The sequence below is a fragment of the Harpia harpyja genome, chromosome 11, assembly GCF_026419915.1.
Source record: "Harpia harpyja isolate bHarHar1 chromosome 11, bHarHar1 primary haplotype, whole genome shotgun sequence".
In the NCBI taxonomy this organism is placed as follows: Eukaryota; Metazoa; Chordata; class Aves; order Accipitriformes; family Accipitridae; genus Harpia; species Harpia harpyja.
The window spans coordinates 44,589,640-44,616,863 of NC_068950.1; the positions used below are offsets into that span (position 1 = coordinate 44,589,640).

Consider the following 27,224-nt stretch of genomic DNA (forward strand, 5'->3'; position numbering starts at 1 on the left):
CGAAGGTTCCATCCACGCCAGCCCTTTTCCCCCAGGATTTGGGAACGCTCCCCACCCGCTAATACAGAAATAAACACAACCTGGGCTTCAAAGTTTTAGGCGAGGAGGTTTGCGTGCGAAAAAGTCGGGCCGACCCGCCGGCTCGGGGAAGGCTGGATACCACCCGGAAAGCTTTCAACGCGGGTGGGGGGACGTGTCCGTCCCCCGTGGAGGGGCTCGGGGGGGGGGCAAGGAGCACAGCGGCGGGAGGGGGGGCTTAACCCACGCGGGTTTTCCGTGAGCCGAAACCAACCCAAGCCGACCCCGCGCGGTTTCAAGCGCCTCCTGGAAGCGGATCGGGGCGGGTGGGGGGGACCGTGTGTGTGTGTCCCGTCCCCCCCGGGAGAAACGACCCCGGACAAAAGCACGAGTGCGGCGGCGCGGGGGGAGCGGCTGCTGGCGGGGGGGGGGGGCGGCAGCCACCCAAAGGCTCCCCACCGCACCCCAGAGAGGGTCAAAGCGGTCCTGTCCTCTCCCGGGGCAGCGCCCATTAATTTTCCTTTTTTTTTTTTTAATTTTTTTTTTAATTTTATTTTTTTTGTTGTTATCATTCTGGCAAGCGGTGAGGTTTCCTCCTGCGGTCGGTTCGGAGGCCGAGAAACGGGGAGGGGCAGAGGTACGAAAAGAGCGGAGGAAGATTTTTTTTTTTTTTTACAAAATAAACCACATTTTTTAAAACCCCAACTTTGCGATGCAAGGCTTCCCGGCGCGATCAGTCGCCATACTGACGATTCCCCCCCCCCCCCCCCTTCCTCTTTCTTTAAGTACGGACTGAAACCAGGCCAAAAAAACTTTTCTCTGCCCCTTCTTTTCTCGCAGGCACTAGAGTGAAATGTGCACAAAGAGGCCCAGGGAGCCGTGTTTTCTTAACTACAATAGCAGGGCTAATTAGATCATAGGAGCGAGTCAGCGATACTGTAACAAGTAGCTAAACAACACGGGCGAGGAGAGGAGGAAGAGAAAGTTTGCACCTTCGGCACTCACCGATCAGACCTCCCACCAGAAAGGCGATGACTTGGAAAACCAGCAAGATCCCCCCGACGATGCACAGCTTTTTGGTGCTCATGTTCTCGATGATGGCCCCAGCCATCTTCGCCCGACGCTAAAACCACCCCCCCCCCGCTCCCCGATTTGGGGCGGGGGGGCAGCAGTAAGCCCGGACTAGGCGGTGAACGGGCTTTACGGACCGGCCGAGGTTCCGCACTGATTGCCCGGCCCGGCCGGGAACCGGCTTTCTTGAACCGGCCCCCCCCCCTCCCTCCCTCCCTTTCACCCCGCTCCCGCCGCCGCCAGCCGTGATTGTGGCCGCTGCTCGGTTGCATGTGGCTGCTTTAAAGGAGCTGGCAGCGGGTCACATGACGCCGCCTCCGCCGCCCCTCCCCGGTCCTTCAGCCCCGCCGCCGGGCCCGGCCCCGGTCGGGTGTGTCGTGGCCGTGTCCCCCCCCACCTCCTCCTCCTCCTCCTCCTCCTCCGTGTTTTCTCCAGAAGGGGCCGCAGCCGACCGGCCCGGGCGTCCCGCGTGTGTGTGTCGTTCCCCCACCGCTCAAGGCAGGCGGGCAGGCAGCAGCCTGGAGGCGGCCTTGGGGGGGGGGGGGGGATGCAGCCGCCTGCCTTTACCGGCGCTGCAGGTGAACGGCCGGCCGCCTTGCCCCCCCCCCCCCCGCCTCGCCCCGGCCCCGAGGAAGATGTAGGCAACGCCTGCCTGATAGGAAACGTTTCGGCAGGACGCGCGGAGCGGGCGGCTCAGCCTCCCCCGGCATCGGCGGGCGGGCTGGGCTTCCAGCTCGGCTCAACCGCGCTATGACGTTTTCTCCCATCTTCTGACGTCCCCGCGGCTCCCAGGCAATGCTTTGTCCTTCCCTCAGCCCCTGCTCCCGTTCACCTCGGTAGCTCACGCCCGGCGGTTCTCCCAGTTGCCCTCCCCACGTCCCAGACGAGGCAGGGCCGGGATGCTGCGGGACCCCGCTCCCTGGAAGCCGCTGGAGTCCCGCTCCGAGGCGGTCTGTCTACTCGTGTGCGACCCAGAACGAGCTCGCTAACCCCTGCCACCATCTCTGGGTTTTAGCGTTAGTGCCTTCCCGCCCCTCACGGGATACCACGAGGATCCGTGCTACGCCGTCCCGTTAGACCCATCCCCTTCGCTGCACAATACCGCCGCGTACAACTGAAACTGGACGGCACATCGGTGAAAACACTCCTCGAGGACAAGTAAGCCGTGAAAGGAGACAAAAATGCAGGCAGGAACTATCAAAACGAAAGACGGGTCAAATATTTAGGGGCACAAACCAGTAACAATCTGAAGCGAACAGGAACGAGAAAAAAAGTTTAGAAGAAGCCAATGCAAAAAACCCGACAGAAATCACAGTAAGATGGCGGAAGTGTTGGCAATGCCATGTGGTGGCCCTATAGCCGAACCCACCGGGATTCCAGCAACGTGTTCGGTTTGTTCGGGATACAGGGAGCATCTGCACACCGATTTGCCTTGCCTGGCCTAACGGGAGCTTTGCGCGTTACGACGATACAGGTAAGCAGCATCAAAAACGAATCTAGAAATTCAGGGAAGAGTAGAGAAGCAGAGGGCACAGGGTTTGACTCGTTAAGGAAAGACCTTACCAGCCCTTGCCCACACAACGTATAGCCAACGCAAGGAGGTGAGCGCAAGAACTGCCATGTATTCGGTGTTTTTTCGATAGATGTTTAGGAAGAGGTCCCCTTCAGAAAGGGGGAGAGTACGTGCCCCTGCCCCGGATCAGGCCTCAGTCACCGCCACTAACTCGCTGCCTTTGCGCCCCTTCCGTGACCACAAAAAGCACCGCAGCTGGCAACTCAAGTATTCCCCAGCAAAGTGGGCAAATTCCTCTCCCGAGTCTAGAACCCGGCCCTCCAAGGTTCAGCATGTTCAAAGGAGCATTTAACGCACAGGACCCCCAGGGTGCCAGAGACACGCAAAGATGTAACGCTGGAGGCCAACCAACCATATAGTGAAGTATTTTGGATGATGTAGTAAGATGTGATACTACAGTCAAGATCCTGGATACAACAGAATCCACCTGAAAAGGATTGCAGCAGTGATCCCCAAATGCTTATGCTGGTTTTCTAGCACTAAGTCTTTGGCTTCCAAAGTTGGTCTTGAAAAAATAAATGAAACCAAGCTCATGTGCTACTTTTGCATTCTACTTCTGTCATCTTTTCTTGATTTGCAGAGCTAACAAATTCTCTTCTTCCAACCATCAGGCTAATAATGTAAGTTGGAATATAGGTGTCAGGGATAACTTTAGATATTTTGTGACTGCGCGACAGTTTATTCTTTTAGAATATTGCAAGTTTAACTTTCTTTTTTTTTTTTAGTTTAGCTTTAGCTTTCCTTTTACATTACAGTTATGACTTCATTGTTAAAAATAGCTCTTAATGGACAAGTCCTTTGTACCCATTATGAACCCACTAGGATCATTCACACAGACGTGCTTCCAAAATCAAAGCCTGTTAGTGGCTTTTTGCCAGGACAATTAAAGACTTAAAATACCAAATACTTTATACTGAAATTTTAAAAAAACCAAAACAAACCCACATAGAACAATTGCTATTAAAAAGGCTTATTTTGAAATACCTAATACTAATTTTTCGGATGTCTATCTAACACTTAACGTTGATTCTGAGTGATGACTTTTGCTATTTTCTCTGTTGGAAATGGCAAAAGCTTTTGAATTTCGTTCGTTCCCTTACAGTCTGCAATCACCACTGACTAGGAGAGAATCTTGGCAAGTCCAGGCCGCCCTTCGAGGTCCCACAGCTACCCAAACACAAGGATGTATATGACTGAACACCTCTGGAGCCACGAATGCCACTAAATCCAATCTGCCTTAATGACTCTACAGAAGTTACATGGTGCAATCTTCCCTTAAATGTCCCGTTTGTTCCAAGCAATTTATTTCTGGGAAAAAAACGTAAAAGGTAGAGCTAAGAAAAAAGAATAAGAAAATAAGAAAAAGAATGCCATAAGAAAAAAAATGTTGAGTGAAAAAAGCGAAATAATAAAAACACAGGAAACAATACTTCACATTTATAAGGCACTTTCCATCTCTACCACATTCCTACATCTTTAATACAGCAATGTTTAGAGATATTAATCACATGTGACTTTTGACATGCATCCAAAGGGCGTATAGAGCACATACCATAGTGAGTTGGGACCTCTCTTTTGCCAGAAAGTGACCATGCACAAAATCTCACAAGAGAGAAACTGGCCCACAGTGTGTTAGAAAACACATCTCTAGCCATCTTTCAGCTGTTTACAAATCACAATTTCTATCTCTGTAAGGTCTCCAGAATCAATCATCTGGGAACTCATCTACTTGCCGCTTATTACATTATTTTTTTCCTGACTGCTTTAGGCTGTTTTGAAAGCCTCAGCTATTAAAATAGCTATCCTACAGTCCGCCCCAGGCAGGAGGAGGAGTCGTTCCACAGAGAACTCTTTGCAGGGTTGGGCCTAGAGCCCAGATTTTCAAAGTGGTTTAGCTGCCAAAAGATATAGGTAAGGGCTCAGTGGGATTTCCACAAGCTCCCAGTTTTTGGTGCTACAAGTTACTGCAAAAGTTTTGACAAAACTTCCTCTGGATGCTCAGTTTGCACAGAGATCAAACCCTCTGAAAGTTGCAGTATTTTTTCTCCTCTGTTGTCTCATGTCAATTGGATGCTTAAGAGAAATAATTTGAAAAAAAAAATGCTAGAATTAAGAGGCATTTTCCAAACACAACTGTAAGAGAGGGACATACGCTACAAATACAACATAAAGGCTTGACAGAGGAACATCTATGATCTGGATTAGGAAGCCAAATGGCATGATCATAGCAATAATTTCTAGCTTTAGAAAGCTAAAAAAACCCCAACAAACCCAAACCCAAACCACCCCAAAATCAAAACCCCCACCACAGTTATTTGGACTTAAGTTGCTGCATAGAAGTTCAGTATTGAGCTGCTTCATTTTTGCTCTACAGAGGCAAGTTTGGGTTTGCTTTTTTTTTAATAATAGCAGCATTGTTGTTTACACCAGCACAACAGTGGACTCGGACTCCATATGTAAAATACAAAGTACAGTAGTGGACAAAAAGCTGATTAAATCATGGTCATCTACCACCAGATATAATCTTTTGAACTCTAGTTTGTACTTGCCCACTTTATTTACAATATAGCCTGCAACATAACAACAACAGACCTGTGGGGATTAAGCTTTGGCTCTGGTCTCCAGTTTGTAGGCTATATTTTCCAGTGTGGGTATTGGCGTTGCTTGATGCTATGACTGCAGTTTCTTGTTTTGTTTGGGATACACCTAACACATTACAAAGTTACCCCTAATAGTAAATAATGTGTAGTTTGCTGCTACGGGGGAAAGACAATTAAAAGCGTTCAGAAACACTGCTTACTCCTCAGTACTCCTAACTGCTTTCATAGGTAACTTTCTGGTTTTGTTCTTTTACAAATACTGATAACATGGAAAATCTTCTCATAGAACAGGAAAAGGGCGTTTTCTGTTATTTCTAGTGCACACACAGATGGTGGGGAACATTTTATCTTTGTAAGAAAAGCCTTGTGTGGCGCACACACACACACAAAAATGTGTGGGGGTTGAGATCGGTCAGTAGACAGAGATCTACAACTCATAACTACCCATTGCGGTTAGGATTAGGAAGAAAATCGACAGGTATGCAATATTTCATCGTAAGCAAGCCCCACTCTATAATGTAAATATTTTGAGTGATTTCCAAGCCCCGTTGTAGTTCAAGGCTAAACACTCAACCACTTATTAGGAACCAGGAAAGTTGAGTTTTGCCACTGTTTATACAACTGGGAACTCAGAGCTAGGCTTACTTTTTTTTTTTCCTGCATGACACCTCTTAGTTAAGTGTCACCCAGCCTGCTAGATCTGAGATCCCATGCTGTTCTTCAGGCTTTACATGTGCAACCCGAAGCTCTATCTCTGCCAGGAGTCATGGACTCCTCGCATCATTTCTTTGATGACAATATGGCAAGAAAGAAAGGAACAGCAACTTAGCAAGGGAATTACCCAGCCACCCGGATTTTAATCTTAAAGCCCACAATGACCACAAATAGCTGAGAACAGAAGACCTATAGAGTACACCCCCAAATGCCCACTCCTAGCTGGTTTGTACTTACTGGACTCCTCAGCAGCACTGGGTGGGTGGCAATGGCCAGCTTAGATCCTTCAGAGCAACCGGCTCCACTCAGCTGTCCCTCTGTCCTCTGCTTCCTCACCAAGTCCTGCCTGTCTCGGTAAGGAACTGGGCAAGAAAAACCATAATTCATTGGGTGTGGACCAGCATCTGAAAAACATTGAGAGCAGTCCCAGATAACTCTTCTGATGGCTCTTCTCTGATACGCTTTCAGTCAGATGACAAAGCCTTCCTCGCATTAGGATGAAGCTTCAATAGGGGCATCAAGGCTTCCATTATGTGAGACAAAACTGAGCTGATAATTTGACAGAGAGTACATTTTAGCTTGCTGAACTGAAAGTGCAGACTTGTGATATCCTGAAGGAAGGGCCAATAACAGCGCATTAAAATAATTTATTAAAGACTGTCTAAACTAGATTTTTAAATTTTATTTATAGTCTTTACAGTTACCATGTGGTTAAAAGGCTCAAGCCCTCCAAAGCAAATCTGTGGAAAGTCTTTTATTCGAGTCTGCCAAGCTGTCTCTTTCAGCCATTAATCCAATCATCAAGAGGCAGAGTTTCTGCAATGGGATATCTGAACAAGTCTAGGGAAGATTCATCATGAGTCTATCGCTAAATTTTCAAGTTCTTCCATCCAAACCTCTTCCATAACATCACAATCATCTGGCAGTAAGCACAGCTCTACCTGAATCCTTCTATTTGATTGATTAAGTAATCACCAGGAGGCCCAAAAGACTTTGCTCATCAAAACCACTCCTAACACCCCCCACCCCCACATGACTGCCTCCCGCCTCTACAAAATCCATTTAAAAAAGCCACAGCTCAAAAGCCACATAACTCAGGTCACTCGGAAGGTTTTGCTAATCCACAGTTGAGGGATGACAATATACCATGCTGGCCTGGTCTAAATTTGTTGTACCAATTCAAATGGAATCCCTCATATTTTTGACAAGCGCAAGTTTGTGTGATCAGTGTGCAGTGGACCACGCATCATTGGCCAAGGTTGTGTGCAGCCTCTCACAACTTTCCCACGGACCATTTTGCCAGTTCTTCTTGCCTCTTCTCAGTCCTCTTGAAAATGCAAGCTTGGAGCTCTGCTCTTTTATTTTCTCTTAGGACTCTCTTTATAGCTGGGCCTTTCCTCAGCCACCATCCCTCACACTGCATCTCCCACCTCGCATCAAACTTCTGTGATGGCTTTTACCACAGTCACTCCACCTCTCATAGGGCTTCCTGCCTTGTCTTGAACCTCCACATCAAACCCTATCCAAAGTTTGCCACTTCTGGCATCTACCATAGTATCATGGTTTTCCTTCACAAAGACCTTTGCAGTCTGGCATTTCTCTACCTACATGTCTGTGTTTTCATCCACTCCAGCCATGGACATCACAGATAGCAGCTCAAACATGGCACAGTTGGGTTAAGGGCCTCCAAGGAATTGCATATCCAAGTAGGCAGCACATGCAGGAGCATGAAACATCGGAACGGCTTCAAGTGTACATCCATCCTGGGAGACTGCCTTTCACCAGGTTTGTAACCTCCTCAAAAGCAAGCAAAGAAAGTTGTATTACTAATAGATATGGATACTTTAATATTTAAAATGATGTCCAGTATGCTATCTTAGGACAATAAGATTAGCAAAAGTAAATTGCTTCTACTAGCTGAATTATACAATTGTTTATAGTAAAATCTTCATGGTTCAATTGCTCCCATCAGTGTTCAGAATACAAAGAATGAATTCCAGAGGTTTTTTTGACAGCCTCTTACCATTTCTCTGTTAAGCCTTTATATTCCCATGAATCCCATCCATTCTAAGTTTAGCACTGGAGACCAAATTAGCAGATGCACATAAATTTAAACCAAAGCCATTTTTCATAGTCCCACGAGAAGTGAACAAACGCACATGGGCTGTGCATTGGTAATGGTGGTACCTGCTGCAGAACTGTAACACCAAGCAACATGCTTTAATTCAATTTTAGTAAGAGCTGATATTAGTTAATTAAGATGGCAGAGGCACGAGAGATTTAATCGAGTTCCAGTGGTAACACTCTTGTAACATCAGATGAAAAAGTTGACAAATATGAACTAGCTTTATCATTTTATTCTTCAGTTATGTTAAATAACATGCAGTTTCGTAGGTTGGCTATATTGGTCATTGTAAAAAAGGATCTGCAATTCTCCATGTTTGCACTGTGTGTACACGCAGAATTATGAGTTAATGCAATTTGAAGACTTGGAAGTCTTGAGAAATTAGAATTTTAAAGTTAAACTAAAGCAATATATGCACCCAGCTAGTGTCCTTGTGTGACATTCTCAAAATACCACCTCAAACCAAACATAAAGCATCTATTAGTTCTAAGGATCTCCTAGAAAGAGACATCTGTTTTGGAACAATCACAAAGGGCTATCGCCAAAACTATCCGGTAATAGTTATGAGCTGTAATTTGACATTTTAGATACACATTCCTCTTGCCAAATAATATCATATTTTTGCTCTTGGCAGAGAAAATAAAGAGAAGCATATATCCAAGATGAGTAATTTAGTACAATGTAATCAAGGCAAGCTGCCCCACAGACTAGGGACTGAATTAGAGTTAGCAAGATAGGGGGTTTTGTCCTCTTATAAAAGTGTGTGTATTATACAGGGGAAAAATTTAGAAAGGAAAGTGGTTTTCTTGTTAATCTTATTTTCCATCTGAGCCCAAGTGCAGGCTCTTATTCCAAGAGCAGATGATTGGAGGTGGGGTGGCTAAAGCAATTATTGCTGTGAGCTGTGGTCCTTGGAGGTTTCCATCCCTGTAGATATACATCATAGTCAAGGAACCTTCCACTCCTCAGCTGTCCCAGTTCACAACCCAGCATATTTATGTTAACCGTCACTGATTTCAAATTACATCACTATATCGGGCTGTAAATGGAGCTGGCCAAGAAGCACAGACAGATCCCAAACCTGTGAGAAGGTGATCCATGGCAGAAGAGGGCAGCTGGCAGTAATAGTTGCCTCAGTTGTCACCGATTAATCCACCTGTAATTAGGAGTTACAGCTCTATGTCCCTGGGCAGGGAAGTGCCCTGTAGCTGGAGTAGTAAATTGCTGTCTCTGTGTCACTGACTATTCTAGCTAGCATCATTTAACTGAGCTAAATAACAGAAACATTTAATGTGGTCAAAGGACTTTGTATTACTGAATCTTGCCATCCTCATTTTACTCAGTCTAAAATAGTTAATGCAAGAGATGGCTAACTTAAGGGAAAAATAATCTGTTGTCTCTTACCTTAATGCAACAATTCACATTCGTATACAGCAGTTTGGGTTATTAGTTAGCCCTCTGCCTTTCTGCTCCCAAATGCAAAGTTGTCAAAATGACTGCAACTCAGCTGCCCCAATTAACAGCTCTGTATTTTTGTGCAAACCTACCTAAACCAGTTGTAAGGCAAGTTCATGTTACATTACGATAGAGAGATTAGCTAGAGCTTGTCTCTCAGCATTCTTTGAGTTCTCCGCTCTAACTATGAGAAGGAATGACCCAGATACTTTTTAATATTGGCTTCTCTCACATTCTGGTTTTTTAAATTACAATAATTTCCTTAGCATGCTATCAGGCATTTCTTTAAAGTAAAAGCAATCGGTATAAGCACGTATCTTGAACTCTGACATGGATTTTATATGTTATTTAAGCGCTCCTTCAGTTGTCTGAGAACATACACCTTGTAGGCAGCAAATGTATTTGTTAAACAGAGTATTATTTTTAAGAGGTCTTATGGTATATCAAAAATGCATCAATTTAAGCAAAGATTACTAATGAAATTGTACATTTACATATTGAAATGTAACTTGTACTGAGGTTAAGCTAACGTTTCCCAGATGCTATAACATGTGCTGATGCCAATCACTGTAGTTATTTTACAACAGAATCACAGACATTTCAGCTGGAAAAGGCTAATTTGGTTATCTTGTGCATTGCTGTCACTGCAAATTTTCATCCAAGTGTATTCACCAGTTCAAGCAATGGAAAACAATGAGCTGAAAGGGTGAGAAAAGTAAACTCTATTCCTTAACTCCAGTCTTGCTCATGACTTAAGAGAATGAATGAATTTCTAGAGAGAACTCTACTCTCACAACAGCCAAAAATGATGCCCATCTCATGTCAAGGACCGATGATAAGAATGGAAAAACCGGGAGAAAGTTGGAAGAACATATACTCCTGCTTACAAAAAAAAAAAAAAAAAAAAGTAGTATATTTTCAGGACATCTGATTCTGTAACAGCAATAAACCCTGTCTAAAAGAATAATGCAAACCATGTAGAATGTGTCACAGTAAGCCACGTTTCCTCTTAAGGCAAAACAGAAACCTGAAATCATTGTCCTGGAATGCACTGAAACCTCTTAGCACGAGTTCCTGAAATATTCATGAACATTAAGAAAATAGCAAACTTTTTGGAGAGTGTGCTATTTAGATGTAACTTGCTATGTACATGCCATCCTCTAAGCTCTAAAAATATAAAAGGAAGGCTTTTTGCAGAAAGTCAATGAATTAACAGGGGCTCAGGAATTTTATCTCCAAGCTGCCACAGACCACGCAATGTTGATTAATTCAGCTCCTCAGTTACTCATCCTAACTGGGAAAATTCTTATGTGTCGGGGTGTTTGCTAGTGTAGATCAGTGAGGAGTTCAGAATTTTAAGATGAGAAGGTACACTAAGTGTCTAAATTATTAATAAATAGTAGAGGAAACACTGAACTCTAATATACCAGCTGAATTTAGATTTAACGTTAATCTAAAATCCAAACTTCTCCTGCATTTTTGTTACTGTTGGAAAGTTCAGAGACAGGCACCTTTTAAACCTCAAATTCTTCTGTTAACCACTGCAGAAAAGGAGGAAGGAGGAAAATAAGAAGGGAAAAAGAGAAGTAAGGAGACATGAACTTCAGTTGCAGATATGCAAACACAGAGCAGCGCGGCTCTCCCCGTCACCACTTCCCGTTACTTCTCTGTCTGAGTTTGTTTCTCATACTATGGGGCTACGTGCCTCTGGTTAGGCAAGTCAGGAGCTCACCCAGTGTGAATTAGTCATATCGAAGGAGGTTTAGGAGCATGGAAACAGCAACTTCACATTAAGTGCTGGAAATAAGTGCTAGAGAGACCACTGTTGAAATGTTTATGTATTTTGCAAAGACATAAATATTTGGAGAATAGCAAAAGAAACTGCTTGGCATAGGCAGACAGAAAGCATTTTACCTGATTACTTGGCCCCAGTACCAAAGACATTTCTGTTGGTGGCAGCATCAGCTCAGGCAGCCTTTCCTCTCCCCAGCCCCAGGCACGTGAGTTATCCCCGCTCCATGCTCATATAGCTGTTTGTGGTACTGTATAGTGAAACCAAGCAAAAAGGCATACTGCAGAGAAAGAGAGAGAGAAAGAAAAAGAGGTGGAGAGCAAATTGTTTCCAGGTGTAGCCTTAGACTGTCTCACATTCAAAGGCTGGATTGCTTAAAGTGTAACTCAGACCAGCACTTTGTCTTGTCTCCGCACAGCACGGCACAGACTGAGGAACGGATCTGGCTGGGCCATAATTTTTTTGTTGGAACGGGGATGTAGATTTTTGTTTCTCCAGCTGGATTGATTTCCCATCCGGTTCATCAAGAGGCTGTGCAAATTCTCATACAAGTGTTTTTGCGGGGTGAACTGGATGAGGAATTCATCCATGTTAAAAATAAACAGGGGGGTGGTGGGTGTTAGTTATTTTAGTGCTTCTAACTTAATTCACAGCACGGTTACACAAACATTTTTACCAATATCACATTAGGACACAAGAAAAAGCAAGAGGGCTGCCTAATCAATCCCTGTTATCAAAGGCAATGCCCCTCCAGGGCAGCCGCCCTGCAAGGCAGCTAAGCGCAATGGCAGCAGAGTCAACCTACGCGCCAGCTTGGCCAAACCATCCCACCCTGCAGAGCCCTGGTCTCTCTTGTCCAGCTCATTTTGTGCAGCCAATTTTGTAAATGGAAAGCTACTGTGAAGTCCTCTGATTCTGCTTCCTAAAAGATGTATTTTGACTCTGGCACTTACCCATCCTAAAGACCTGGACCACTCTGTGGGGATCGTCCTGCCTCCAGGGCCACTCTTCTGCCTGCTGCTGCTGGGAAGATGAAGATGAAATGAGAATTTGCCAGACTGCTCCAGACAGAAGAATCCCAGGTCCCCCCCCATCTGAGCCAGTGCCGAGGACCTTCACAACCCAGGTTCCTCCTCACTGGCTGCTGCAGACAGCATGGTAGGTGGAATCAGCTTTTTGTGGATTTGGAGATAACCCAGCGGGTCCTTAGGTGCAGCTAGGCTTACAAACCCGTTTTATCCTTGGTCCTCTTACCCCAGGCCCTTATATGATCCGGGATGGCAACAGCCCTCTGTGCGGAGATGGCCCTCACCTGCGGGTTTGGGCCAGCCTAAAGCATCACCTAGACACCAGGTGGCAGCATCAGATCCAGATACAAACTTCCCAGATGAGTTCAAAAAGAGATTTGCCTCTGGAGGACCAGTTTGTTGATTTACAATAAACCCCCCAGGTACTGTGGAACACGTACACAGGCAAAGCCTTCCTCCTGTTCCTAATCTGCAAATCTATAGTTGCATAAATGCAAGTCTTCTGGGAATGAAAATGTCACCTCATAAGGCAAAGGCAGAGTTAGCACTCATCTCCTTTCAGTGAGTACGTGACACTGCTATGCAATCTAAGAATGCAGAGGATTTTCTTCTTCTCTATTGAGTCGAGTGGCTTTGCTTCTTCTGTATGTTCTTGAAGATAAAACATGGTGGAAACTTTTCAGAATGACTAGGGCCTGAACTGTTCTGAGCTAGCAGGAAGCAAACGGCATGTAGGTTTACCATGGCATGACTATTTCTAGCAACACTCTCTCACAGATATTGATCACAAGTCTAATGTTGTGAATAACATTCTGATCTGGAGGTCTGTCTGTAATGGCTATTTTTATAGGTGTAGCAACTTAGTTTGGATTCACTTATTTCATAAAATAGCAGCCAAGCTTCCTCAACTGTGCTTAACAAAATTATCTGAATATATATACATGTAATGTCAAGTTACATCCTTGTATTGTTTCCAAGAGCTTGTTACTGCCTAATAGCGTTAGGTTGATTAGAACTGCCTATGGATGTGCTATGAGAACCACTGCTCATGCAGAAGGAAGCAAGAATTGCTCGTGAAACACGACTTCGTCTGATAGAAAAATGGAAAAGTCACAGAAATAAATATTCCTTCCTGTGCAATGATGTTTCTAATGAATTTTGCATTTCTGTCCAGGTCTATTCACTACTGGTGAATAGTTCAGCATGGTTCAGCATGGTGTCTATTACAGGTAGTTCATTAGATCTTCTCAGCTCAAACTTAGCACTAATCTTTAATCCAAACCTCTCATTGTATCCCATATTTGATGTGTGTAAAAGAAATAGGAATAAGGGAAATTTATTTCTTTACATACATTTTTAATGCTTATGACTGTTTAGTGACTGACGGCTTCATCTTCTGAGACTGTTATCAATACCTGCTTCAGTCAACAGGAAGAAGGACAATGAATTTTTTACAGTGGACATTCATCATCTTTAAAACAGAACTATCATTAAAACGGACCCCTGCCAAAATATCTGACATTTAACGTACTTAAGATAGATACATTATCCATGAAACTTTCACAAGGAAACAGATATAATAAGCCAAAAAAAGGTCTGTTAGACAAGGAGAAATTAAGAACTCTCCTGGCCGACTTGCACCATCAGTTGGGTTTCTGTGGTTGTTTTTAGCTTGTTGGTCCCCTCATTGCACCAGTGTCCGAGTTTGAAAGCCTGTTCACTTTTTCCTAACCTGTTGACTGTTCAAATTTGGAACATGGTGGGAGGTTCAGGGTGAAGTTACAGGAGATGGAGCGAACTGATCTGATAGCTCCCTGATCCTTAAAGGGGGAGGAACCATTCCTCCTCCTCACAGCCATGCATTCCTGAAGCTTATCATGTGCTGGCTCTGATGCTTGTTGGACCCCTCCAACTGCTAACCAAGCAGAAAGCACACTTTTTATCTTGCCAAGCTAATAGTTTCTTGCCAGACGGGGAGTTAAATCAGCTCACCAAAAGGTCTAATGAGTGCTATTACTTTGAATAATAGAGTGGAAGTGGAACCATGAGGCTTGGACTAAAGGAAAGGTAGAAAAAAGAGGGAATACAACCTCCTCCTTTTAGATTGCTCATCAAATCACACACAACACTTGTGATCTGTAAAAAGAAAAATCTATGAAAATTAACAACAGTCCACAGTCCAACTAGCACAGCTATTCTGCCAGCTAGGAGTAGTCAGCGCTGCAAAGAGATTAAAGTGCCTTCAACCAAATACTTTATAAACAGGGGTTCAAATCTTGACTTTGGTGCCTGGTAAGACAAAATGCAGCCACAGCTCTAGGATGGAAATGTGCTGTAAGCAATCCTGAAAAGGTTATGAGGAATTAGAACTGCTCCCGCCTCAGAACAGATTTTGTCAAAGTCTAAACTCCAGATTTTCAGCCTCTCTATTCTTGTGCTCTGGCAAAGAACGGGGACCATGACTTTAAAGTAGCTTTATGATTCCTATATGCTGTGCCCTACAAGGGTCTGAGGTTGCTGTAATTACACTGGAGCCCCAACCACAGAATACTGCAGGGCTTTCCAGATACCTCTCCTCCTGTCGTCTCGTACACCCCACGACTGAGCGCAGGACTGGTACCAATCCCTTACACGAGTTTTATTTGCCTGAGAAAGCTTCTGGTACAATTGGTATTCTCAAGCGGTGGTTTCCACCCAATTCAAAAGGACCCATATAAACCCAGATGGTTTTGATTACAGGGCGCCTTGTTTGTGCCAGAGGTCTGAAACCTCCATCCTCCCCTGCCGTTAGGAATCGGTGCTGAGAAGAAGGGCAGGTCCCCAAGCACAGCCACAGCGGGTGGCCATGGGGTGCGGGGCTGGGTGGGAGATCGATGCAGCCTCAGGCATCAAACAATGCTAAGCAGTGAAAATGCTCCCAGCAGAAAGAACCTTTAGAAGAAACCGAGCAGAAAGAAAAAGCACAAAAAGCGTTGTCTCTGCTGCTGCATGGCTGCCCACCACTTTAACAATATAGGGATCTCTGACTGATCCCTAATACACCCCCAAAGCAGCTCCTGTAACTCATGCCAAGGGTTGCAGAGGGGTGATCTGACAACTTCTGATTGCAGACTGACTGAGCAGCCAAACCAATCTGCCCTGCATTTTTTCCCCATTTCTTATCAAAATTCTGACCTGATACAGGGAAGATCTTACAAAACATAATAAAGTCTGCTGCTGCCAAGGAATGATTGCTGCTAGCTAACATTTATTTTTCCACAATTATATTCAGGGCTGTTGAGGGCTCAGTTGTCCTTTCGAGACAGACCAGATCAAGGAGTGGTGCATACAGTACATCATCCCAGGATAAATCCGGGGAGGCTCTATGACTCAGAAATGAGTCACTGCTCCTCCTCTGTTTCTTCCAGACTCTTGGGGGCGTACTAATTTATTGTCGGTCTGTATCTGCAGTAAATTATTACCCCCAGCTCAGCTATCCTGCGCAGAAGTAATTCAGACACGTTCTGCTCGTTCCTCACCTCTTGGGACGGGTAAACAGGTGAGCAGACGCACTGTACGACTGCACACCGAGACCCTAGGTCTTGGTAACCTGTGCGGAGATCTAAATGGAAAGCAGAGAAATGGGGGAGTTATTTTTTTTCTTCCTTCAATGACATGCTGTCCAGGTTAATTATTTGGAACTAGATTGTTCCTACCAAACCCCCAAAATCCCAATTACTAAACTAAGATTGACCTTTCAGAGAGTTATTTCTAAGAACTTGGATAAAATAAGATAGTATGACTCAAACAACAGGAGGATAGTGTCTGCATCACAGTTAAGCCACACAAATTGCCTTCACTGTCAGAATCAAGTATTCTAAAAAAAAACCCCAAGAATGATTAATCTTTTTTTCTCCTTAGCAAAACAGATTGAAGTATACCAGTGGAGCTAGACGGGAAGTGTTTAAACAATGCCCACTTAGTCTCTAGCAAGTCTTTACTAGTTGGAATACAAGTTTTAGGTCGGAAAGGAAAACAATAACTAAAATAAGAGATTTTTACATATGCATATACAAGATAAATATATTCAGAGAATCACAGAAAAGCACGAAAAGGTACTGAATAGCAAATAGGCCTGTTCAGCTCTTTGCATCCAAAGTTCAGGAGCCTGAGGACACTAAGGATATAGTAGAAATGCATAAAAATACGATTTTCCCAGTGGCAATGCTGATTTAAGAATTTCTTCCCCCAAGTCATTAATTTTCATCCCCATGTTCATTTCTCCCTCCCCCTCCTCCCCCAGTTGTGTTTCGTGCATGAATTTTTAACAGCACCACTGGCTTAAGGTACAACCCTTTACCATTTCCAACTGCTTATCCCCAGCCTTGTGTCACCCCGGCACAACTGTTTGCACGGCCAAGTGGTAAATGCTCTATTCTGCAAAGATAGGTGCTGAAGTGGACCTGTTATGGCCTTTCAGATCAAAGCAAGAAAGAAAAAGTAGTTGCAGGATGGCAAATAGTAATGAAAGAGAATTACAATTTTTGGAATTCTGTATGTTAAAATGTAAACAAATCCCCAAATCCCAAATTTCAAAATAAAGACTTTGAACATGAGTATATTACTACTTCAAATCATATGTACTCACAAATTTCATTAATAATATTATAAATTATATTAAAATAAATTGATTTTCACCTTCATAGAAGATTGCATATTAGTTTTTGCCACATTTCTGATTAGTCTTGGCACAGGCTGGCCCTTGAACTTAAAATTGTCTTAAAAGCAACAGTTTCCAATTTTTTCTCCTTCCTTAACATTTTTCACAGACCATCATTATTGTATAGAAAACGATTCTGCTGGCCAGCTGCAGGCTGCTGACTGTGATGTGGCAGATTGCTGGCGGTCAGCACAGCAGGGGATTACTGGGGATCACTGTCTTCATGGGAGGAAACCTGGAGGGACACATTTCCAATAATACTGCAGACCTAATGAGTGCCCAATTTTATGGTAAGACCTAGCACTGAGGCTGCCTGGCCACTGCTTCATGCTGTGCTGTTCTAACATTCATTTATCACAGTATTTCTGATACTTGTTTATGGTTTGCAATGCAGTGGAGCACTCTTCTGATAAATATGCTACAATAAAAAACATGGGCTCCCACTCAGTGACTCCCATGTATGATCACAGCACAGCTACATAACAGTAATACATGTGGACAGTCCTGTGGGGGCTGGAGAACAGAAGATGATTAATACACATAGTGGGATTCTGTGAATCAAAAAAAGGAAAAATTCAGCTCTATCAGTGGGTATTTTACCACCGTGGAGAACTACAACAATAAGTCGTAACTGAACAATGACATCCTAGAGAAAACAGAATTTCCTGTAAAAAGCTCCTTAAGAATAGCTTCCCTGTTACATCACAGAAACCTCATTTCGGAAATTTAAGATCAGAAAAAGAACAACTCCGAAGTGGTGAGAAGATGGGCTGTCAATAAATTCTCCCATCCCTGGTTTCTGTGATGCTGTGGCCTAACCTTCAAAACTATCTCCATTCTAATTTTGTCTTAGAGAATTTGGTAACTCCTAAAAACAGATCGAAAGCTGGAAGAACGAGGTGTACTTGAACGTGAACTCCTCCCGCATCTAACCTGGCAGAGGGAAGCGGCACCGGAGCTACCAGCTGAGGCCAACCCATCCCCTGGAATGCAGCCGCCGGAGCCAGGCTGATGGATGCTGACAGCCCCGCTTTCATCTGGCAGTGTCCCCACCACCAGCTGCGCTGGGGAAAGAAAAAGCGCGCAGGAATTCACAGCATTCTCCCTCTGATTAATCCCCGGCTTTCCTGCTGCGCCTGAATGAATTGGGCTAGGGATTCGTAGCTCTGCTGGGGGAGATTTGCTGATTTCTTTGAGCCCCCTGGGGAGAAGTGATATAGAGAGCAAATAACCAGCAGGCAGTGCCGAAGTGATGTAATGGGCCAGGGCATGAAAGCCCCTCGCTTCTGCTCTACCCACTTTACTGGTCTTTTCTCCGTATGCGACGGGGAGTGGGTGCAGAGGAAAACTTCATGCTGCTGCCGCATGCTGTAGCTTTACAGGCGATTTATAAAGCACACCCCGACTTCCCTCGCCACGTTCTATGCAGATTGGTCAAATTACAAGAAAAGGCATAAATAATGTTTAAGCCAAGCTCTTGGGAGCACAAAGACAGCTTCGTTGCAACCTGACAGGTGATGTGAAGTTGAAGATAGGTAAGTGCCAGGGTGCAAGGCCCTGTGGACCGTCCAGCTGCAGCCCTCAGCAGCTGCCCCAAAGCCTCCGCTCTGGCTTCCTCCTTCTTTCCAGGCTGGACAATAGTTAAATATCAAATTAAAGTGTCATTTTTAAAATGAGACCTAACACAGGCAGAATGGTGGGAAGGCTCTGGAAGTGTCACGCTTCAGAAACTAACCCAAAGCTTAGAAGAGTCACTAAGGGATCCGACTGATTAACCAGGCACCTGGGGACTATGTGAAAAATGTGCATGTGGATTCTAACTATAGTTATACAGGCCTTGCTATAAAATAACATCACTGTACCATCCTGATGCTTGAAAAAATTGTAAGGTCTCAGATGCTCATAATTAAGATGAAAAGACTTTGTAAGTATGCACAAAGCTTCACATCTCTCATGTTTCCCCAAGTAAGTTTCTCTAAAAGAGAAAGGCATTTTCTTGCAGTAAGCCCTTGAGCCAGCTCCAGTTTCTATTTTCAAGATCCAGAGGAAAGAAACGTGACAGATGACCTGTTTTTCCCACCTGTGTGATTCACACATAGCTAGTAATCTCTGTCATTTATAAATCAGCAAATACCACAAGATCTTGCAAATTCTTTTTTACTTTAGTTTTGTTATTGTTTTGTGCATGTTTTGAAATCTAGTATGATAACTCTGAGAATATTTAGATATTACATTTATACATATAAATGTAATGAACACAATTAATAAATAATCACAAAGAAAACAGAAGCTGGCATCTGGATTATTTGGCCAATTATAAATATGAAACACAGTTCTGAATATTGCACTGAAAAAATTCACAGCAGTAACTTGTGATCATGTTGTAGCAAGGAAAGAAATGAAAATGCATCATTTCAAATACTGTTATAATTCAAATCTGTGTACAGACAAAGCAGACTCATTGGGTAAGCCATTCTCTGTGGATTAATTACTCAGCCCAGCCAACAGCTTGCACTTTTGCCTTAGTCTTTTCCGTGAAGGGGTGGAGGGTGAAACTGTTATTCTGAGCAGCTGTAACTAACCCCACGCTGAGTAAGCTACCTGTTCTGCAGTGCAGCCAGGTCACAGGCTCCCATTTTCTCTTTTTTAAGATACTAGTATTGTTTTAGATTCAGATTACATAATATTTTTCACTAATTTTATACCTTTACAAATGTTGCTCTTGAGTTCTCAAGAATCAGAATGCAGTTGCAGTTCTGGTACAAAAATTCCTGATGCAATAGCCACTCCTGCAGTATGTAATTATTACTCTGGCATTAATGAAGCTGTTAAATACTCTGCTGCTGTTCTGCTGAGACCAGGGGATAATGGTCAGAGACCTAAAAATGAGAAAGTTGGATTATATTTTCAAAGCTAAAAATATTAAAACTGGAAATGTCTTTGAGGTTTCTGTGGAAAAATTCACTCTGCTAACTGCATATCCCAGCCTTGGTTTCTTGGCTTTCTATAATATCCTCTCTATGAACATTCAAAGGTCCCTGTTTACAGTGATTCTCTGGTCACCAGTGTGGACTGGATTTACTGGAGGTGCACAGAGGACTACACACTCAGTACCCCAGCTCCATCTGCCGCAGGAAGCGCTCAGTGCCACCTGCCAGCAGAAAACCTGTTGCTCCCTCTCTTCTCCTCTGTATCACAGGTACGTTCAGCCTTACTCAAAGCTGCTTCTCATCCCAGCGTCAAAACCAGAGAAAAGCAAGACAACGTAATTAAGCAATGTGCTTACTGTCACAAAGCAGGGCCAGGTCTGGAACCAGCGAGTTTCTGCTTCCAGTTACAGAGCTCATTCTCTGACGGTCCTGATTTTACAGTCTTGCTTATAAATATTGGATTAAAGTATCTTGCAAGGACAAAATTCAAATTTCCTTCCATTTCTTTAGCACTGCTCATTCAGTTATCCAGAATAGCTTCTTAAAAGTACCAGGTTGCTTCCAATTTGAAAGCCTGTGTTCCTTTTTTACTTTATTACTAACAATACCAGCTAAAAATGACTCCATTAGAATTGAGAACCCACTGTTAGGTGGTTTTTGTCATCTTAAATGATTGAATTGTGGTCATGAAGGACGAACACTGAAAAAAGGATCTTGTCAGACAAAATGGGCGAAATTTGAAGGCCTCTTTTATGCAACAGCGAGGCTGAGAGCTGCAAAGGAACCATAGGTGACCCTAGTTCAAAAAGATTTCGAATCAAAAGATCTATCCAGTGACTTAGAGGTTTCAAGAAGGCTTTATCCATTGCTGTGTTTTAACGGCTGTATTGAACAATCTCTGAGAATCTTACAGTCCTCACTCTCCAGCCCAGCTGAAGAGCTCCCCCGCAGCGTTGGCGCCTGCAGTTGTTGAATAAATGTTTCCCACACTACAGCTCAATTAAGTCAAGGATATCAGGGGGAAGATGATCCAAGTAATTCACTAGCCTGTATAGTAGAGGTAACCCACAGGAGGCTGGAAAACTCATCAATCTTTTAAAATGTACCTTAAGACTTTACAGGGTGTTTTGACTCTGATTTTTCTTTTTCATTCTTTTTCTGGCATTGTTAGTTGTTCACTGTTTCACAATCAATGTTATGGACCATACACATAATTTGTAGTGCACCAAACTAAGCTAAACATGTTACCAATAACTAAAATTCTAACAAAGCAGCAGACCACAGTATAACATTGCAAGGGAGTACATTCAAACCAAGTATAAAACAATTCCAGTATGAAGATACAACAGAATTTGCTGCAAAGATTCACAAAAATATAAGCATCGCATAAAAGGATCTGTGATGACTATTAATTTTTTATCATGTTTCCATTTTAGTTGCAAATATTCACATAGGTGGTTACCAGCATGAGAAAAGTAAGCTACTTGATGTGCAAGTCCATTGCTTCTTAAAGAGTGTGGTTTTCTAGCTCTGATGCTTGCCATAGATTTAAATGCTAAAGTGACTTTTCAGAACACTATTTCTCATGGTTGTTTGTGCGCTCTGTTCTGTTACTGCAAAATGTTAATTCACATGTTACCAATTACTGGATCTTTCACAAAACAAGTAGCAGCAAGAAGAAACCCCTGTAGTTTTTATGATAATAGTAAGTAGAAGTCAAGATAACTTTTCATGCCAAGTGGATCAGGAAAGCAGTAACCAGAGAAGGATTTTATGGTATCACTGCAATATCTTGCCTGGCAATAGCTTATGTAATTTTCTATGTATTGTGGCTTAGTACTCAGTTCCTTGCTGAAACTTTGCACCAAAACTCAAGGCAGAGATATTCTACAAATCATGGCAAATTTCACCGAGTTCAAAGCTCAGACATGAGTTTTTTGTATTCAAAAAATGATTTCAAAGCAGTCCAGCTTTGCCGAGAACTGAGGACTCTGCCGTGGCAGAGTGGGACCCAGCATTTGGAAACTGGGGGCTGGAAATTGTGAATTAGGTGCACGTATATGCATGCACACACACGAAGGGAATGTACTAACCACACTTCTGATATGAATTTTGATCTTTCTTTCTTCTGAAGAAAGATTGTGCATTACAAATAAAATTAACACTAAGGGATTGGAGAACTCATTTCAGTACATACGCATATATATACATGTATCATATATATATGCACATATCATATATTTAGATATACATGCTTTTTATCTCAGTTGCAACAGGGTGATCGAACATCTAATTTGTCTTCTAATTAGGCCTTTTTAATGGTTAAATCCTCAACACTAAACAGGAATGAATAAACCCTTTACCTGGATGCATGCAAATGTTGGCATCGACCATTCTGCCTCGGTTCCTCTTCCCTCCCAACAAGGCTGACGGCTCCATCCGCTGAAGCATGGACCAGGCTGCCCTGGGACTGCTGGATAACGGGGTGCCCCAGCCCGAGCACCCACAAGCAGCGTAAGGCTCTTCAGGTAGATTTAGTGTACCCACCAAGATGCTGAAAAAGTGCAAAAAAGAGGACAGAAAACTACTTGCAGGGCTTTTCTTCGTGATTGTGGTACCGTATCACTCTGTCCTCTTTATGTGGCATGCAAATCACAGTAAATGGTATTTTTATCCCTTTCAATGTTACATGGTTGCAAAAATTGCTAACAGAAACTGCCAACATGCTCCACTAATAACTATAATGCTGTTTCACTGGCATAAATGTCTTTTTACATTAACACAGACCATCTAATTTAGGGGCTTTTAATGATGCAACTACACTGACATTTACAGCAATGGAAGCTTCTCTGATCTGACCTCGGATTAGGGGACCAGATTCTAAGGGGATATGTAAAAAGAAGTGGGGTACGTTAAAAGCTGACAACTGGTTAAGAGTCTAAATGGAGACAACATATGCATCAAGAAGGTGTGGATATGCAGATTTGGAACTACACATTTAGACTCAATTCAAGTAACATTTTCCTGACAACAGAAAACAAATACGTCACATCTGCCACAAATGCGCTGTACGTAACAGCAGTTCCTACAGTATCAACATTATATTTACTTAGTGATTCATCCCCTTCCTCTGTATGTTTATCTAACTACCCTAACCACATCCAGTTACCAATTACTAGCTAGCAATGGCCTTACAAAACCATGTTCAAGGGACTCCAAACAGTCGAACACAGACTGAGGCTTTGGTGTCACCACTCATCGCCAAACATTTGCACAGGAGAATAAATCAATCAGCACTTTCCTAGAGTAATATACCAGCGAGCAACCTAACTATTTGCAATTGAATCTGCATCACCTCTAACCAATAAAAAGCTTTTGGATGACTTCAGAAGACTCTTGATTAGGCCTTTAAAATGGAGGAAGCAACAGATCTTCATATAGCTGCTGCACATTGAAACTGTAGAACAGTTTTTCAGAAGCCATTCAGTGATTTCAGGTAACTGTACAGGTAAAATCAACAAGTGATTTGCCATTTCAACCCACGAAAGTCAAATTTGTTTTTCTTCTGATTTGGGTATCACCACCAGTTACCTGGATTCTCAGAATCGAATTCTGTTCTCTTCAGCTCGTACCAGTGCAATTCAGGACACACGCTGGTCCTGCAGCAGGGAATTGTACACACTATTAGATTATGCCTTAACTAGAATATAATTCTGCTTTTTTTGTTCTTTGCATTTTTTTGCTCTTTGCATTTTTTTGCAGGAGTAAGACAAATCAGAAACTCAGATTTTTCAGTAATGTAAACAAGTGTACACACTCCTTGTCTTCTTCAAATGAGCTGTTTCCACAACTGTATTTATTATGTAATTATTCATGGTTTTGTAAGCTCTTTGTGGCAAGAGACAAATGCCAAATCCAATGGCCATGAACCGGACTGTCACTCTCATATCTCTCCCTCATATCCTTTAATCTCTCCCAGGATTTTGGTCTCCCAACATTTTAGAATAGGGGCAGACTAAGGCAGAAGAGCTTCTATGTATGAAAGGAGTTGCACACTACTTCACTCTTTTGTGAATTTCTTTTTTAAAATATTCCCAACACACGTGTAGGCCTACATAATAGTCTTTTTGCTTGAAAGATAAATTATGAAGTCCTAAAAACTCTCAGTTGCTGAAATTCAGAGCCCAAACCACGTACCTTCTTCCTTCAGTCTCTCACTTTTCCACAGGACACGCCACCAACAGCAGATGACATTTCTCTGAATGAGAAAGAGAGAGGTGGCTACCTTCAAAAGCTAATTTCAACTCCATGAGAACAATCTCCCGATGCCCCCTCTGCGGTCAGTGGAGAAATGGGCACTTCCATATGCCTGTCACACTCCTCCCCTCTATCCTGGGACTACAGAGGAGGTTAGTCCTACCGCTGTTGGAGCACCCCAGGATTTAACCCTCTGGAGCACCTAGATCCTCTGCTTACCCATCTCTCCTTTCTGCGCAGCTCTAGTATCTCATGGCACTTGAGCTAATGCATCTGTCCTCAAGAAAACCAGCAGTGAAGTGGTAGGAGTAGCACAGCAAGCACTCCTGGACTGCAAAGTAGCTTCCTCCTCTCACAGCAGTTTTCATGTGCTTTTCCTGGGGCCTGACTGAGAGTCTGGGAAGGCAAAACTAGAGTTAAAAACACTGTGATCCTGTGTTTAATTATGTGATAAATAAATGTGGATAAGGGTTTGATGCTAATTTGTATTTTTTATAGGTGTTGTAATACAGCTACTGTATCATATAGCTGCAATGAACAAATGTGAAGAAAACTTCCATGACTCAACTGATTGTCCTCAACTTTTCAGACAGTTTGTGAAGGCATACCTGGCTCTTCACATCTTTCTTTATGTGGGGATTCATAAAACCTCAAATCATCCAAAAAAAAGCAGCTAAACAGTATGGGAGCAGCCCTTCATCTGATATACCCTCAGTGGAACTCACATTTACTTACATTAGCTGAGGAACTGGCTCCCAACCTCTCCTTCATTTAGTCTCACATCTTCAGACTAGCTCGTTTAACTCCTTGTGTTCTCTTGTACCTTCCAGCAACTAAAATAAGCTTCTTAACATTTCATATCAATTCCAGATACTACACTCAGCATACCTGCCAAGGCTCAGCTGTTCTTTTCATGTAGATACAAATACATCAAGTGGGCAAAGAAAATTATTTTTTTTGTCAAATTTGTTTTGAATCAATTGAATCTATTTTAGAATGATGTAAGCCCTGAAAAATGCTGTGGGACTGTCTGAGTCTGTTAGCACTTTTAAGTAAACAAACAAAACCTGCTTTAATTTAGACAAATTTCCAGGCCACAATTGTCAGAACACCACTAAAAGCTCTTGGGTATTAAAAAACAAAATCTAAATAAGAAACAGAAGCTACATAAGGAGGAGGGCTCTGTGGGAACCTTCCTGCCTTTGGTCTGACAATCCAAAAAGTGTGTTCTGGTTTCCCCCAGCATCCGGTGCACTCCAGCAAGTTTCTAAATAAAGTCGAGTAAAAACTTCACTCAAAGCTTTAGTGTTCCTTAAATGGCATGTCTCATCTTTGCTGGCAGAGCTGCAGCTCATGTTAAAGTAAGCAACCACATTAACATTTTTCCTAAATGCTACTCTATATATTCTAAATGCTCAGCTCAAAAGTCACTAAAATAAGGTCTTAAAATAACAACTTCAAACACTTGCACAAGGCTGCATCCATTCAGAAGAGCTATTTTTTCTTACCTCACTCGATTTCCCTTCAGTGTTCATTAAACAAAGGATGCTCCATGCCATGACAAGAGAGAAAGGCTAGATTTCAGCTTGAGGACTAACGTAAGTCAATTAGATTCTATTGGCGCCTAATTACAGGATTTGTTATTTATCCCAGGCTGCCTCCCAGTACAAAAACTGGTGACTGATGCCTTCTCGTTATGATAAACAGTCACTTAGATACATGTGCAGGCTGAAATGCAATGAAGAGTGTTTCTTTTTCCTTTACTCTGAGCAAGCAGTGCTCAGCTTTCATGAGAATGTTTAATCCCCTTTTAAGCCTGAGTAAAAGCAACCTGTATTACATATAGCACATTCTGACTGTGAACACAGATTCTATCTACTGGAAAACCTGTAAAATAATATAAACCAATACATTAACTGCAAAAGTATTTTAAAAAATTTCTGCAAATTAAGTTCACATAAAATGAAATTGCTATGCAACGCTAGCGTTTTAGAGATAATGCATCTTATGAAAGTCTAACACTTAATTATGGAAAATGAAATAAGAAGCATGAAAATTATAATTGAAAAGTAGTCCCTCTGATACATTCACAGAACAGAGTACTAAAAAAATCTTATGAATCCAGGGAAATGATATATGGGTCAACTTAAAAAAAACCCCAGAAACAACAGGAAGCCCAAATCTCACTTTAAATACATACTGAAGCATTTGCATCAGCAACTCCTTCTTCAGCAAGCTGAGCACCCAGCATTTTCATTACCATCAACACCTCTTTGAAGTTCAGACCTCCTCAAATGTATTCTCCTGCTTTACATGAATTTCTGTCACCACTCTTTCCTTCCCCATTATCACCTGCACCACAGAGAGCACAAAAATTCACATAAAATCCCACAGGAAATGCAAAAGATCTATATAAAGCTGCAAAGTGGCTTCTGTCTCTCATCTTCAGCTCTTTGCAAGTTTCTCAAACTGTTGGGAGAAGAGACTTCTGGTTACACCATGGAAGGAGGGAAGACGTGAACTGAAACAAGCAACGACCACCCCTACGAATGCCCCAAACCAGCCTGAATGGTGTAGCAGGCTGCTAACTTCATACACGGGCTATACCACGAACCTCTCCATGGCTGCACCAGTGCCTACAACATGCGTATGGACAGGGTTTTTGTTCAATAGTTTCATTATCAGTAACAAATGCCCTCCACTCGCCTCATTCTGGCTGGTCCAGAACTAACGAGCGTTTGAAAAGAGTGCAAATCAGATCTGCGACCCTATTTTTTTAAAGGGATTCTCTACAAGTGCAGACACCCCACCCCAGATTTAGCACGACCCTCTTCTAACCTTGGAGTGTCCGTGTTGCCCTTGCGTGCTACGTTTGCCCTGAGAGAGCAGCCCTGCCCGCTCCTCCCTGGGCTCTCACTGTGTTCAGCACAGACCTTCATCTCCCAGCCACAGGGTTCGGGAC

General features: G+C 43.1%; 1 protein-coding gene and 1 long non-coding RNA gene across 4 annotated transcripts in view; both read right to left on the reverse strand.

Annotated features, from left to right (window-relative positions):
* The window catches only part of WLS (Wnt ligand secretion mediator), a 44,347-nt gene extending 36,599 nt beyond the window's left edge, over positions 1-7,748 (reverse strand). For 2 of the 3 annotated variants that reach the window (XM_052801276.1, XM_052801275.1), the window contains exon 1: positions 1,024-1,289. In XM_052801276.1, coding sequence (XP_052657236.1) covers positions 1,024-1,129 — 106 coding nt within the window. In that variant the 5' untranslated portion in view covers positions 1,130-1,289. Of the gene's footprint in view, positions 1-1,023; positions 1,290-6,213; positions 6,381-7,584 lie in introns of those variants that run through there. The other variant, XM_052801277.1, reaches the window with a different exon arrangement.
* Positions 7,749-19,272: 11,524 nt separating this feature from the next.
* LOC128147977 (uncharacterized) lies at positions 19,273-27,093 on the reverse strand. Its single transcript, XR_008237147.1, has 4 exons — positions 26,463-27,093; positions 24,203-24,658; positions 22,369-22,559; positions 19,273-19,954 (listed from the first exon to the last, which is right to left on the reverse strand). It is a non-coding gene; the product is annotated as an uncharacterized LOC128147977 (long non-coding RNA).
* Positions 27,094-27,224: the final 131 nt, after the last annotated feature.